General features: G+C 31.1%; 1 protein-coding gene across 1 annotated transcript in view; it reads right to left on the bottom strand.

The window, feature by feature from the left end:
- CACNA2D1 (calcium voltage-gated channel auxiliary subunit alpha2delta 1) overlaps window positions 1-16,535 on the bottom strand; it is a 377,680-nt gene that overhangs the window by 41,516 nt on the left and 319,629 nt on the right. Inside the window, 6 exon segments of the mRNA XM_023753781.1 lie at window positions 3,498-3,559; window positions 5,843-5,914; window positions 7,224-7,295; window positions 13,485-13,559; window positions 14,105-14,179; window positions 16,145-16,222. Coding sequence (XP_023609549.1) covers window positions 3,498-3,559; window positions 5,843-5,914; window positions 7,224-7,295; window positions 13,485-13,559; window positions 14,105-14,179; window positions 16,145-16,222 — 434 coding nt within the window.

Below are 16,535 nucleotides of genomic sequence, written 5' to 3'. Positions count from 1 at the left end.
TCAATATAGACAATATAGAACAGGAAAAAATACAAAATTCCAGGTTTTTCTTCTTATAAATATACACGCAAAAAATTAATTCTACGAAGAATAAAGAAGCAGTGGTTTATTTGCTACAATTTAACTGTTCAGTCAAGGTAGCAAAATGGGTGGATGCTTGCTACCTCCAGTTCTCAAATCTCTTACCATCACTAAGTAATTCACAGACTTTCCTTATGGGTAAAGGTCAAAGAAATAAAATGTTATGTAGATTTAATGCAAATCTCTACATTCATTTTATAGGTAACTTCCTTTAAATGGAGGCAGAGATTAAAATTAAAATAAGCAGTGCAATTAGCCTGAAAGCAAGATGACCTTTCATGATTCACTTGCCATTTATAAAATGTGGAGCAGAATTACTGAGCATTCGAAGATCATCTCCTAAAAATTCCTCTCCAGGGAAATTAGGACATTTTTACTACCCCATCAGCATTTATTGCTAAGAGAAACTTCTAATTAAAACCGATAACATTATATCATGTGGTTACACAGTGTCATTCTGCAAGCTTGTGTTACATCTCATGCACCATAAAAAATAGTGTGGCAAGCCTCAAGGGACACAATAGTTTTAAAAGCGACATATTAAATATATGTCTGGCCTGGAAGTCTCAGGTTGTTATTCGTGGATACACACTATTCTGTAGAAAAACATAGTTACATTTAATTATTTCCATCTTAAGGCAACAGTTATTTCTTCAACCTGCAGCAGATAAGATCTTTACCAACATTCCCAGTCAACGATGCTCTCATATACAGCGTTTGCTGTTTCCCTCCATATAAAACCAATAGGCCAAGGCGGCTTTATGTTCTCAAAGGGATTAAAGTCCAATAAATCCAGTGGCCACAAGATGGATGTTAGATCCCATGTAATATTTATGTGACTCACATAAATCTGATTAACTAGTTAAGTAGAATGTAACACTTTTCAACTCGAAAATGTTTCACTACAAACCATTAATGCTGAGATAATTCTATTAATATAATTAATTACTATATCTCAAAATGTATCTAAATTATATCAAGGCTTAAGGAGACAAAAATCACTAAGTGAAATTTGGTACCTCATTCATTAAATCAACACATGCCATGTTTCTTTAATATAGATGTAACATTTTGTTCTAAATTGGCATTTATGAATTTATTTGTACAGAGATTCAGAAAAGTACTTATAATGGAAAGAGATGGAATCTGGCTCAAAGTTGTAGGTTGGGGAAGGGAATGAATGATGCAAACATGCAGAAGAAGGGAAGATTGGCTATTCAGAGAACAGTAACTTGTATGGGGAGAGCAGTGGGAGAAAAGACAGTGTAGAAATATGCGACGTGAATGATCAGAATTGGAAGTTGAAATTTTACTTTCATGAAAATGAGAAGAGACTACATTTCTATAAACAAGTAATATGCTCAACCCTGCAGAAATAAGCATTAACCTGTCCACACTGTGTGTTATGTCTGGATGTGTGAGGAAAAGGGCTGAAGGTAATGGACATTTGAGAGTCTGTTACAGATACATTTAGGTAATGTATCAGGCGAATTAAAAATACCCCCGAAGTATAATTCTGACTGCAGTAGGAACAGCTCTGACTGACAACTCATTGTCAGGATCAAAAGGAAACAGTTTTTCATATCTACATTTGCTGTTGCAAATGACTTTTGTAATTCTTTGAATATAGAAGGAGACTTAGCAACTAATGGGTGCAGCTAATGAGGCAATCTCAAAGATTTCCGATGCAACTATTTTCAAAAAGTGAGGCTGGGTTCAGTTGATCAATTGAGTCATTCAGGATTCGCCTTTAATATGTAATCTAAAATTTAGCAATGCACAGGAAAAGGTGTGCATATTCAGGCTTCTAAATATTTCTAGACATTTTCAGAAGATCTTCTTTCAAATAACTCAAGCCTCATACCATGGCTTTTGGGATGAATGTCCAGATTGTAATCTCATTACTTTTTCCTATGGACAATATAGAACAGGAAAAAATAAAAAATAAAAATTCCAGGTTTTTCTTTGTATAAATATATGTGCAAAAAAATTCATTCTACGAAGAATAAAAAAGCAATATATTTGTGCACCTAAGGAATAAAGGCATAGAGTGCATTCCCAACAGCACATCCAATACTTTGTTTTATCATAAAATCATCTCTAAAGAGATAGGGCTCCTTGCCCTGGCCGGTGTGGGTCAGTTGGTTGGAGTATCATCCTATACACCGAAAGGTTTTGGGTTTGATTCCTGGTCCACACATACCCAAGTTGCGGGTTCAATCCCTGGTCGGAGTGCATGTGAGAGGCAACTGATCCATGTTTCTTTCTCACATCAATGTTTCTCTCTCCCTCTCCCTTCCTCTCTAAAATCAATAAAAATATATCCTCAGGTGAGGGTTAAAATAATAACTATAACTATAATTAATATAATAATAATAAAGAGACTGTGCTCCTAGATTTCTTCTGTGCTGTTACACTTTCTGACAAATTCATCAAAAAAAAGGGGGGGGGGGAAGCTGGCAATAGTCATAAAAGAGAAAGAAGTAATGACTTTTGTATGTAAATAAAGATTGTGTATATGTAAAGAGATGCCTAATAGAAATGAGAGAGAGAGAAATCAGTAGACACAAGTAAAGTAATTAAACCAGTCATTCTCGTGTTTCTCAATAGATTCAAAAGTATGTAAAAAAGCAAAAGCAAAAGTGGAGAAAGACTGGCAGGTGCTGTTTCAAGACATTAATACCTATGTTTTCTTCTATATCTATTCTGTATGCCCTCCTAGGAACACAAAAGGCAACAGTTTCCTATTATAACAACACTGCAGTTCTAGGGAAATCCCCAGCACCTATAAATATTTACAGAATGTCTACCATGTGCCACTGTCTCACGAGCTGGGGATTTAAATGAAAAAGGCAACAATCTTAGAATCTATCACTCTTATAGGGTGTTACTGTGTCCAGTTTTACAAGGCCCAGTCAATTGGAGAAATTAGTATGTTGCAAAATTGCTACTCTTGGGGGTAAATTATATCAATTGAGCATTTTATATCAGATCACACTATGATGTAATAAACATTATTTTTAAGTTAATTACAACCTAAAATGTGAATAATGTAAACTAATTTATATGAGGAGGTTAGTGGAGGTGACAACTACAAATTAAGGGCATATTGTCAACATTTATTTTTACTAACATAAATATATAAAATATCAAATATATTTATATCACATGTCATTTCTAAATTTTATATTCCTAGCTTTTCCCTATATTTTCCACTTTGAAAAAAACCAACACAGCTATAACTTTGAACATTTTAGTGTTGGAAAAGGTAACATTTCTATTTTAATTACATTGAAAATAGCTAATGAAAATGCAAAGACTTAATATTCATCCATTGGGAAAATCACTACTAAAATAGGTGAAAGACACTGAAATGAATACTTTTATTCAATATACATATAAATATAGTTAATTACCTGTAATCTGTTCCATTGACAGGGGTCCATGTATATGTCCTGTTTCCTTTGTCAATATATCTCTAGAAAAAAGTTTCACATGGTTATTCTCACATTTTACTCTATGTAAATTTACATGATGAGCAAAACATTGGGATCTATTTCTAAATCCAGTGGTCATTCAACATCCTTCCTCACAAATTTCTGATCTATTCTATGTTATAATGTTTATTCTGTTATGGATATAGGTATATATAAAGCAACATGTTAGGACAAAATAAACACCCACATGATAAATTTTAAAAACTTACAAGTGAAAATCTTGGCAATTTATGCCAAATTATTAACCCAAATACTTTAAAAACATTTCCTGAAAAATAAACTTTAATAATGAAATAGGACTGTGAAATGTTTGATAAGACTCAGATAATCCATACCAGAGTATGTTTAAAAGAAACGGTTATAATATCAGGAAATTAATGCAGTCAGTGTATCTAGATCCAAATGTAAGATTAGCATATTACTATTCTTATTAAGCCATTATTATAGTTTTATCTATCATGAGAGACTAACAACTCAGTATCATGAAGGTTGAAAAAACAAATCTACCAGGGAAAGGAAGTAAAGAGAGAAATAACCGCATGGATGTAGAATCTTTCATATGCAGCTGATGAACAATACTAAAGAAATTATTATTCTTTCTTCCATTAGATATAGTGATAACACATTCACATCTTGTAATTCTTTTAGTTATTTCCAGTTTAGTCATCCTCATCAGAACAGTAACAGTCACTGAAGTATTACTTGGAGTTAGGCAACATACCAAGCACTTTGCAGTCACTGTCTCATTTAATCAACCTCCTGGTGAAGATACTATTATTTTCCACAATTACTGATGAAGAAATAAATAAAGGGGACTTTAATTGAGAGGATGAAGGAAAATGTATGATGTCAAAACCATTGTATAGCAACTACACAATGCTGCCGCTATACATCCAACATCCCTTGGTTTTATTTATGTGAGTGGAGAGTGGGAGAATGGAGGAATGGAGTATTAAGGTTTTTGGACTAGTAAAATTCTTAAAATAACTTTTGAAAATAATGTTTACCTATTAGATACTGCTCAACAGACATGGCAAACTAGTGTTGTTCTGCAAGTTGTAAAAATAATATCATACTAGGAAACATACAAGATGATTTTTTTAATTATTAGTAATAGGAAAACTCTATAGGTGAATATTGGTCATAAAAATAATTTATAGTCAATTGAAGTAGGAAAATATCAAAGTGATTTAATAGAAACAAAAGTGATTTGTATCCAAGATCTGGTTGATGGAACAACATGGAAATGTTGGTGAAACTGGTGAATGGTACACATTTTTCCTGTAAGGAGTGAAGGGGAAAACAGCACAGCTAAAGTCTGAGTAAAGAGAATTGAAGTTTTAACAAAGACTGAAATTGATTTTCACCTCCCCTTAGGTTCTCATAATGGGGACTCTGAATGATATTAAAATAAGGAAAGCCACATGACACTGAAGGATCTATTCAGATCCTAGCTACATTTTAGGAAAAGATCTGCTGAGGAATTCAGGAGAAATCTTACATTTTAAAAGGATGCTATAAAGATTAAATTTCTAGGCTCAAAAGCTTCTGAGTTCTATATTTTTTTCAAATACTCAAATATATGAACATGCATTTACTCTACATGTGACTAATAACAGATAGGCATACTCCTCATATAAAGAATTCTTCAATGACAATGGAATAATAATAAACAATACATTGCATTACATTATTTGTACCAGTGACGTATGGGGGTAGTTGTGTTGTCTCCTGATTTAATTTCAGATTTTCAGGGAAATTATTATATAAAGTACATAAATAGTGCACTAAGATAAATCAAGCCAGAAATAAGTAAACAACCAAAAAATGTTTAAAATCCTAAATAGTTAAAATAACAAGAACATTTGCATTAAATTGTGCTTTATTTCTTATAATGATAAAAATGATAAAAATATTTCAAGAACATATAAGAATACATGAAAAATAAAATTAAATTTAAAAAAGAATAAAGAAACCCAAAACAACATTATTTTATAAAAATCCAAGAGTTAAAAATCTTATTGAAAGGGGTGGGTGTGGGCTAGAAGAGGTCAATGGGGGAAAAGAGGACTGATACAATACTTTCAATAAAGATTATAAAAAAAGAAAATATCCCTCCAGGAAAGAAGAGTACCTTAAAAAATTTGTTTACTGGAGACAACCCTGTTTTATAAATAAATATTGCTTTAATTAAAAAAAAAAGCCTAACTACCAATATCAATTATTATTGACATGTATGAGAATAAGCCTGACTTAATTCTTACCTCATCTTGAGATTTAACCAGAGTTCTGAAGGATTTTTCTCCACTTTCTCCATCTATCATTTTATTGCGAATCTAAGGAAAAATGAAAAAAATTATTTTATTGCATTTATTACTAATTGACCTACCAAAGTATGTTTATTAACATATTATACCTAATTTCAGAACCAACTGAATAAAAGTAGTAGGTTGCTGCTATTCTCTGGGAATACTTTTTTAAAAGCTATCACATTATAGTAAGTTTACATTATTTTTTAAAAATAAGAACATCCTTAATGAAATATTTTCAACGAAGCATTAATTCTTGAAATATAATCAATAAAGGAGTGGTCAATTACTTTATGTGGTCAAGGGGAAACTGAGATTTAAGAGTGGTGAAATAATAATTATAGTTACTCAGTGGCATGAGAGTCCAAAGACCAAGCTCCTTACTATTGCATAATCCTACTCTATCATGTCAAAATATTTTACAACAAATATTCTTTAACCACCTAAAACATCCCAGCATCAAACCTTGGCCTAGGATAATTAAAAGAAAGAATTAAATTCTATTGTAAAATGAGGAATAAAGCCGTAAAATGTGTAAAGCAAGTACAAATTAAAACACAATCTGACAAATTATGATAAGAGAAGGAGTTCATCCATCTGAAAGAATCTTAAAAATCTTTGCTCTGGAGAGCAATCAGCTTCAAAACCTGATTCTGCTACTTACCAGCTGAGTAACAGGAGACAAGCTAGGCAATGGAACCTTGTTGTACCTCGCATATCATCAGGACAACAGATATAATAACAATAACAGTAATAACAATAATAATACCTATTTCAAAGGCTCTTGAGAATCCATGACTTACATGTCATGTACTTAATAAATATCATTATTATTATTAATGATTATTCTTATCGTGATGGGAGACCCTCTCAGAGGAAGTGACATGCAATTCTGGTTTTGAAATTAAATAGACATTTTCTGAGGAAAGAGCACTAAGACAAACATGTCAGCTTCTCTACACATGTTGCTCATTGGGGGGTTGAATGGTTAGATTCCCTGCAAATTTCTTTCAACTCTATAGCAACATACTCCACATGTTTTTTTTTATTGACACTTACATGTTTCATTTGTGTTGAGATACTTAAAATATCTCTATCTGTGAAATGAGAAAGAAACAAACCCACCCAACTTAAAATATTTATTTCTTTTCATATGACCTTTTGGATAAGTGAGCCCAGGACCTAGAATTTTTTCAAGAGAAAACACATCCACATTTGTGTGTACAGTACCTAAGAGAGCACCCAACCCGTGGACGCTGCCCCATAGATACTTGTGGAATGGGTGATTCCAGCATTGGAGCGGAGGGTCCTGTTCAGGCCTCCTGATTACACTCACCTCCACTTTAATATCATTCTCTAATTCTGCATCAAGGAAATCCAAAGTTACTGGCTCCTGAGATTTGGGGTTCTACACAAAAAATAATAATAATTAAGCATATGTGACATTGTAAAATGATGCTATATATAGAATAATTCAATTAATATTTGAATGTAAAATTAACCTGTAAAGGTTACTTACCTAAGGTATAATAAAAATTACATAATGAAAATAAAGATATATTCTTTCATATACATATTTTTAAAAGTAATAATAAATAGGGCCAGAAATTTAAGCTTTAAGTGCAGCAAATTTTAATTAATCATCAGCTGAAGATACTCTTATGTTGAGCACTGAGTTAGATACTACATTTAGAACCACAAGCTCTGGGGGGAAATGACTTTGAAGATCCACTCAGAAGTTTCTCTTTAATTATGATGGAAAGGAGCAAAATATAGCCAAGTTAATAACATATTGAGCAATATAACAAAGGGAATATATAAATAATATCCTTTCTTATTTGTATCTGTAAAGTAATAAGAGATTAAATGAAGAAAAATAGTTTAAAACTATGAATTTGCTAAGCAGAACAAGTTCTACTAAATGTATTCTTCCTTCTTACAATGCATAATTATGCAAATTTCTTTCATGTATTTGAATCTCAGAACCTTTACATATATTTTAATGTCAGATTAAGTTTATTTAAGGAAAAATTTGTGGCTATGGCATAAAAAATCTTAATAAAGATTAGGTATTGTAATTGAAGTCTAACTAGAATAATGACCCCTGGATTCATTAAAAACTGTCCCTGCTTTAACATCTCCTACTGCTACTTCTTGCTGGTGTCCAACAATAAATAAAATTCATTGTGGAATAAGGAAGATTTTTTACTTATTTATATAAATATATCAAAATAAAAGTTAGCCTGGCTAATTCACCTCATATGACATTTTTTAAAAAGTTGTCAATTACAAAATGAAAAATTACTGAACTATTTGATAAACAAAAATATACTGATTATCTTAAACACTTGCCAAGTAATGCAACATGCCATAGAATTTCAAAGTTCACTAGGACAATGAAATTATAATAGGTATTTATAATTTTATAGTTGCAAAATTTTAGAAACTAGGTGTTTAATGTTTCATAAAATAAATACTGCTATATTATAATAATTAAGTAAACAGGAGTAATAAATACAAACTACACTGTATTATTGCAAGGTAAATAGAATTTGAATAATTTCAGCTTCACAGGCTCTTCCAAAATATATTCAGATTATTACTATTTTAAAGAATGTTTTAGGAGGACTGACTACCAAAGACAGCACCAATTATTAAAATGTACTGAAATTAACCATATTTTATTTATCACAAATGATGACAAATAAGTACACATGGCATATATTAATTTATAATTATAACAAAAAGGCCTTCTTTTGAAGAGTAACTCCATTTAAACAATGCAAGTTTATGATTCCCATGGGTTTTGATGAATGGGGATTTTTTTAAAGGCAAATTTACAAAAATAATCTCAACTGTGTCTTTCAATTTTATTGAAAAAATATTCACTGCTTATGAATTCAATATGTAGAATCAGAAGATTCTAGATAACTGAAAATAAGTATCAAATTGTTCAATACTGACCATTGTTTGGATAGCATCTTATTCGCTCAGAAGCAAATATTGATTTGAAATGTCACATATTTCATAAGAAGAAAATAAAAATCAATATTGAAAATAATTCTAATCCTTTCTTTAAAGAAACAGAACTGAGAAAGTCTCTAACAAAAGGATACTCTATAGTTGAAAATATTATTAAGAATTGCTTATTTAAAAGTCCCATGAAATAAATAATCTCCACACAAACACCATTATACCAGCATTAAAATTTTAATAAATTCACTGCAAAACAAAGTCAAAATAATCAAAACATAAATAAGAATATTATCTTACATGCAATGGATAATGCATAGCATGACCAGACCCAAACAGCATGCATGGAGGAGGCATTATCAGGAAGAATTGGCAATATGAAGATGATGTCCCAATCCAACATATAAAGACACAGAGAAGAAAACGAAATAATAAAAGAAAAATGTCAATGAATAACTTGTACTTTTTAAATGGCAATCTGGCTGACCATTTTTTGAAAGACCCATCATAGGCACAGTTATAAAAAAAATGCAAAAGTAAAATCTTCTAATAAGAAAGCAACAAGAGAGTCTTGAGAATTAGAATCAAGTTCCTCTACTTCCAATACTTTTGTTTTATATTTTAAATATCTAACATTTCTCATTTGTAAAATCTGAATATCAACTGACAGAATAACCACATAATTTGTGGAACTAAAATAAAATGCAATATTAACAAATTTTAAATTGAAATAATTAGTAGTTAAGTATTATTAAAAATACTACATACGTAGTTCAAAAAATATTCCCAAAATTCAGAAGTCTTGTGTGGTTGCTAGTTTGCCATTTGGGGTTTCCTTAAAGGAAAACAAACATAAAACAAACCACTTTTAAGGTTGTTTGTTTTAAAAATTATATCATAATATTACATGCAATCTGAAAGTACTGCAAGAATAATAATTCACTAAGATGTACATGACTGCTAAGATAATACACAGAAACATGCAAGAAGAGGAACATAAAATAATTTATCAAGACATAAGTATAATTTTAATCTCCATAGGAATCATAAAAGATATAAAGACTGATGCAACAAATGAAATTCAAATTGTCATGGAATTCGAGAGCTAGAAGAGAACTTCCTGAAGCCATTAATCTAGAGACTCTACACTTTAGAACAACCTGGGTTAGGTTAAAAACTATTCAGAAGCCTGGATTTCATCCCCTGCCAGATTAAATGAAATTTTCAGGAAATGGAGCCTGAAATATATATATTTTAATCTCCTAGGCAGATATACTGTGTGGGGTAGAAAATAATTATTAGTTTAATCCTCTGCTCAATTACTCAAGTTTACAGTGTTGGCTGTAAGTCCTACTTTTATAGCTCAAAGATTTCTTCTTAATATCACACTACTTCTCCATTATAGATGCTCCTTGAGTTATGATGAGCTTATGTCCCGATAAACCCATCATAAATTGAAAAGATTAAAAGTTGAAAATGCATTTAACACTCCTAACCTATGGAGCATCATACCTTCAGATAGGCTACTTTAAACGTGCTCAGAACTCTTAACATTGTTCAGCATCATGGGAGAGGATCCTACCATATCCTGCTAGCCCAGAAATAGATCAAAATTCATAACACGATTTCTACTGAATGCATAATGCTTTCACACCTTTGTGAAGTCAAAAAAATCCTAAGTCGAATCATTATAAGTAGAGACCATTTGTATTATGTCACCAACTTTCTTTTTTAAGAAATTATAAACTTACATTTAAAGCCTTAAATAATATTGAACTTTCTTTAACATTCAATTTTTTTTTATTAAACTGTACTAAATTACAGGAAGTATTCTTTTACATTTGTTATTTTTAAGGTACTTAAAGAAATATGCATACATATAATAAAATTTAAATTTTGTTGACAATAGAGAAAAATTTTGAGTTTGCCAAGCAATAACAATTCACAATGTTTATTTGTAATTTTAGACATCTTTAATTAGTTGAAGGGAATTTTCTCTAACTTCTTCTAAGCATATACTTTTAGAAAGTAAAACAAGAAATGTTGGCTTAAATTCTATGGCTTATAGAAAATATCACATCAGAATTGTATTTTTATTTCCACTTAGAAATGAATTTCACAAATTGTTAAGATTACATGGATTTGATACCAATTTCACAATGTTTAATAAATTTATCTTTAGAAGCCATCTGATTATGATTATGCTGATTGTTAACATTATTACCACTTAATTTGCTAGCAATTTTTAGTTAGCCAATGCATACCCTCTGCCACCATTAATAACATTTTGCTCCAGCTTATTGAGAAACGATGCTCATCTCCATCTCATGCTCTGGAAGCTTGATGTCAGGAAATGCAGCATTAATCGTAAGCTTTTAGAAAGAGAAGCTTAATTTCAACTCTGATTTAGCAAATTTGAAGGCACTGCTAATTTCATTCAGTTACCTGAACATTGGGTCTCCTTTTTCTTAAATTAATTGTTGGTATACCCACACCAATAGGCTAAAGCAACAGAAAGATGGTAATTCATCATGCTACAACTCAACATAGATAAGGGTTTTATCCTATAATCAATTGTGGTCATGTATTTGATTGATAAAAAACAGGTATTATAGAGTTCACGAAGAGTCAGTAAACAAAATAAAAGTTTAAAAATAAGGTAAGTAAAAAACTGTGTTTTTGTTTGTTAATCAAAATGACTGTTAATATTCTCTTTTTTTCCTACGAAAAAAGTGAGGAAGTTGTAAGTGAGAAAGATGATTTGTCTCAGACAACTTTCATGCTGATTAAGAAAAAAAAAAGAATGTATAGAATTTACATAATTCAAATGTGTTAAAATATAAATACTATAGGCTATTAAAAAGTCTTAACCCTTGCCCTAACCGGTTTGGCTCAGTGGATAGAGTGTCGGCCTGCAGACTAAAGGGTCCCAGGTTCGATTCTGGTCAAGGGCATGTACCTTGGTTGCGGGCACATCCCCAGCGGGGGCGTGCAGGAGGCAGCTGATCGATGTTTCTCCCTCATCGATGTTTCTAACTCTCTATCCCTCTCCCTTCTTCTCTGTAAAATATCAATAAAATATATTTTTAAAAAAAGTCTTCACCCTTAAAATTTGTGCCTTTGTTTTCTGAAGTAATACCAAATATATCTGAGGCACTAATGGATAATCCAATCAAAACACTATATATTTATTTTAAATATTGACTTCTTTGACACAGAGAATATACAATTTCCTTTACAATAAATACTTCTTGGGACTGATCAAAAGGAATTATCTAATATGTATACTTAATCTGATTATTTCCATAAAACAAAATGGAAAACAATTAAAATGAATTTTGAAATAAAACAGGAAATATAAAATTAGACTTTGACCTTGTTAAATAATTTTGGTTACTATAGGACATAATATTATTTTCCTTTTTATTCTATTGGTGAATTGCTAATGAAAAATTAGGATTAATTTTGTTAGCATATCTGCTGAAATTACCATATTGGTCCTTTGTATTTGTCAGTTTCTGAAACATTTGTCATATACTGTATTATCATCTTATGAGTTTCTTGTATCAATCTGTATAGCATACATCACCCACAAAATAGAAATTATGTTTAACTTTTAATAAGAATTCAAAACCATGAATTTAAGAAAAAAATACACTGTTTAACAATATTTATTTGTAATGGTTTCTAAAATAATATTTTTCTAAATGTGATTCTGTTGCATACTTGCTTTTAATAATTTTCTATATAAAAATACAAAAAGCTGGCCCTGGCCACTGTGGCTCAGTTGGGCATCATCCCACGCGGAAAGGTTGCCATTCAATTCCTGTTCAGGGCACATGACCAGGTTGCAGGCTTGAACCCCAGTAGGGGACCTGCAGGAGGCAGCCAAGTAATGATTCTCTCTCATCAATGATGTTTCTCTCTCTCTCTCCCTCTCCCTTCCTCTCTGAAATCAACAAAAATATATATTTTTTAAAAGAATATAATTTAAACCTTAGAAAAAAGGCATAAAGATTAGGATAAAAAGGTTTATGCAATTTTATCACTTCCCAATAACTCACAGATTAATAAACACTTCCCATTTCTGAAGCCCATCCCATGGAGTTTTACTTATTGAATTGCATACATATTTTTATAAGTCTATTCAAAAGTAGAAAAAAAAACACACCACAATCTTGGAGATGAAGAGGAGAGAGAATTACCAGAAGAAAAGGGCAATAGAAAACGTGGCCTATGCACTGAGGAACATTACTTATATTTATCAGATTCATGGGGGTCGACCGGGCGGGGGGGGGGGGCAATCTCCTTCACTTTCTTACAGCCTTAAACAAAGTCCCAAGTGGGACGTGAGGAACTCAAGCATGGGTGGTGATAATGGCTGTCCCAAGACAAGAATATTGATTAGCTAAATATTGGAAAGCTAAATTGGTAAGAGAAAATGAACAGTGCTTTCACATTTTGATATATTATAAACTGTGATCTTGTCATCTATTAATATTACAAATATAATGTTTCTTTCTATTTAGTGCTATACAGTGAATTCTAAAATAACATACCTATTAAGAACATTAATCATTAATTTTACAGGACACTAATCATTGTAAACAAATTATATACATACCTTTGGCTGAAGATTTGGATGTAATAAAACATAACCATTAGGATCAATTGCAAAATAATAGCCATTAGGGCACAGCTGCAAACAAACAACAATAAAAGTAAAAAAAAAATTAGATAGAGATTCCTAAGCCACAAGCAGAAATCCTCATTCTCCTTTTAAAATAAACCTTAAATACACATTTTAAAGCATGAAGAAAGATAACATGATATCTTTATTTTTTTATTTTAAGGATCCTTTTAACATTTAGTTCCTTCATTAATATAACTGTTGGATGTAATAAAACATAACCATTAGGATCAATTGCAAAATAATAGCCATTAGGGCACAGCTGCAAACAAACAACAATAAAAGTAAAAAAAAAAAATTAGATAGAGATTCCTGAGCCACAAGCAGAAATCCTCATTCTCCTTTTAAAATAAATCTTAAATACACATTTTAAAGCATGAAGAAAGATAACATGATATCTTTATTTTTTTATTTTAAGGATCCTTTTAACATTTAGTTCCTTCATTAATATAACTGCGCATAAATTTAAAAGTTATTTAATGCTTTATGGACAAGTTAAATTAACACAGAGTTTTAAGACAGAAAAGATACCAAAATGGTAAATTGCATCTTACTGTAAAGCGTGGTGTTAGTCTTTTAATATCTTCCAAAGACACATCAACTCCCATCACACCAAGAATCAGCTGGTTCTATAAGATAGCAAAAAGGTAGTGGGTTTTATACCAAAACTTTATATATTTCTACACAATATTATTCATCCCTTTGCTTGGCATTGTTTGTATGCCATACTATAGCTCAAATTACATTATATATAGATATAGATATATAAAGTAATATGGCATATATGCATGGCATTTTTGTATCAATGTACAATGATTTTCAGCTTTGTTTTCCCACAATTTTATTACTTACTATTTACTTAAAAATAAAATCTTGAAAATTTATGTTATGAAAATTTTATTTGATACTTCTGTACTTATTTTACCCCTAATATTCAACTTTATTGCTACTGTATAGTCAGCAGCTGCAGCTCTGTGAGTGTGTATGCATGTGAGTGTATACTGACTTTGTGGTGTACTATCATGACATAGACAATAGTGCGGTGAAGGCCTGGGGGGAGGGGTGGCAGGAGTGAGGGGAGAGGGGGTCAATGGGCGAAAAATGGGGGCCATCTGTAATACTTTCAACAATAAAAATTAAAATTTTTTAAAAAGCACCAAAATGTCTAGCTTACAGTTAGATGTTTGGAAATAGACAATGAGAAAACTATTGATTTTTGCTGTTGATAGTATCTATTCTACTATCCTAAAAAGTATGTGATCTTATTAGTAATAAAGTTGCAAAAGTCCTGAAAACACTAATTTCTGCTTGCTGCTAATTTCCCAGAAATACCAAAGAATGGTTATCACAGTTTTAGTTGCAAGTCAAGGAGGCTATTTGGCAAACTGTTATCTTAATATTCTATGGGACATAAATTGAAAATGGAGTTAACATTTAGAATCAGGAATTTTTGTTTTAAATAAAATTATATAAATTATAAGTTAAATTGAGATGTTACCAAGAAAATTGTAAAATCCAGTCTATAGTTATTATAAGAATTCTTTAAACTCTGTGTAGATGCACAGAGAATGAGAAAGTTATGTCAACAACTATGCTGTTTTCCTGGTTCAAGTAAAATCCCAAATTAAAGCAGTCCCTTGCACAGTCCATATGAGGAGAGACAATGACTACTCTATGAGTTATGATATTATGACCCACAGACATTTAAGAGTGGTAATGGGCCTCCAAAGAGGATTAAGCAATGTTTTCTATGGCTACATTATTAAAATAAGGAGCTCAACTGAAATTTATAATAACTAAACAAGTAATGCTTAAGTGCTATAGGCTTCATTATACCATAAACTGGAAATAAATGGCCCTCAAATCAAGAATGACAACCAAACTACAAAATGACTATTTAGTATTCTCTGACATTCTTAAATTCCTTTTGCTATAAGCTAAGAGATAAGAATGTAACCCTATTGTTAAATCAAAAGTATTTAAAAAATAAGAAATGGAAATTAAGCACAAGATATTTTTCAGAACTTTCCAAACTTTAAATGGGTAGCATTTTACTGCAGTGACAATATACCAGTGCTATAGAAATAAAAAAATAAAATTGCAAAACTCAATTATTTTTCCTGAACCTTAACATAGAAAACATAAATTATTTAAATCAGATCCTTGAGCTGCATGATGATTAAAGAAACAATGGTTTGAAGGGGAGTTGGAGGAGGAACTCATTAAATATACCTATGTACACCTAAGACAAAATGGTTTTGTTTGGATGTTCTTTCTGAACTCCGTGAATATCCTAGATGCATTTTAAAAATATGCACATAACAGTATTGCCCATTCATTACATAATTACTCCCAGAGTCTGAACTTGTGTTCTTGTCAGGTCATAGTTAAATAGGGTTAGGCTGAATCCTGTCTGTGGGGAAACAGAGAACTTGACCTGCATTTCCTTTTTCCCAGGTGGTTATCACAGAAGCAGCTGTTGCCTTTTACTTCCAGCCTCTATGTACTTCCTTATAGAAATATCTTATCCACATTGAGCTTCAACGTCATAGTTTATCAGTTATTATTATTAATTTTATCAATTAACTTTTAACCTTTAAATTTGTCTTATTTTCAACTTGGCCAGTTATATTGAAGACCGGAAGAGTTCCAGTAATGACAAGTCCCAGTTCCTAAAAATAGAATCAGAGAGAAAAGGCAAATTAAAATTAAAACTACTGCATTAGTCTTTGATATCTGACATTGCATTTTATACTATATAAAGAGCCACAAAAAACTAGTAATAGATTTTGAAAGATTATTTTACAAAAAAATCAATAAAAATGTCTTAGAAATAATCAAGATCTATTAGGCAGCTATTGAAGCATGCAACACCTAAAATATTACTCCATAAGAGCACTGCAAATAACTTAAAATACAAAAAAATCAACTGACACCAAACATTTCAGTTATCCTGTTCTACTCTTTTCTTTACGGTGATAGTTC

This window comes from Myotis lucifugus, unplaced genomic scaffold, assembly GCF_000147115.1.
Source record: "Myotis lucifugus unplaced genomic scaffold, Myoluc2.0 scaffold_51, whole genome shotgun sequence".
NCBI lineage: Eukaryota > Metazoa > Chordata > Mammalia > Chiroptera > Vespertilionidae > Myotis > Myotis lucifugus.
Note: the sequence above shows the minus strand (reverse complement) of the source record. Positions and strands in the feature narration are given on the sequence as shown.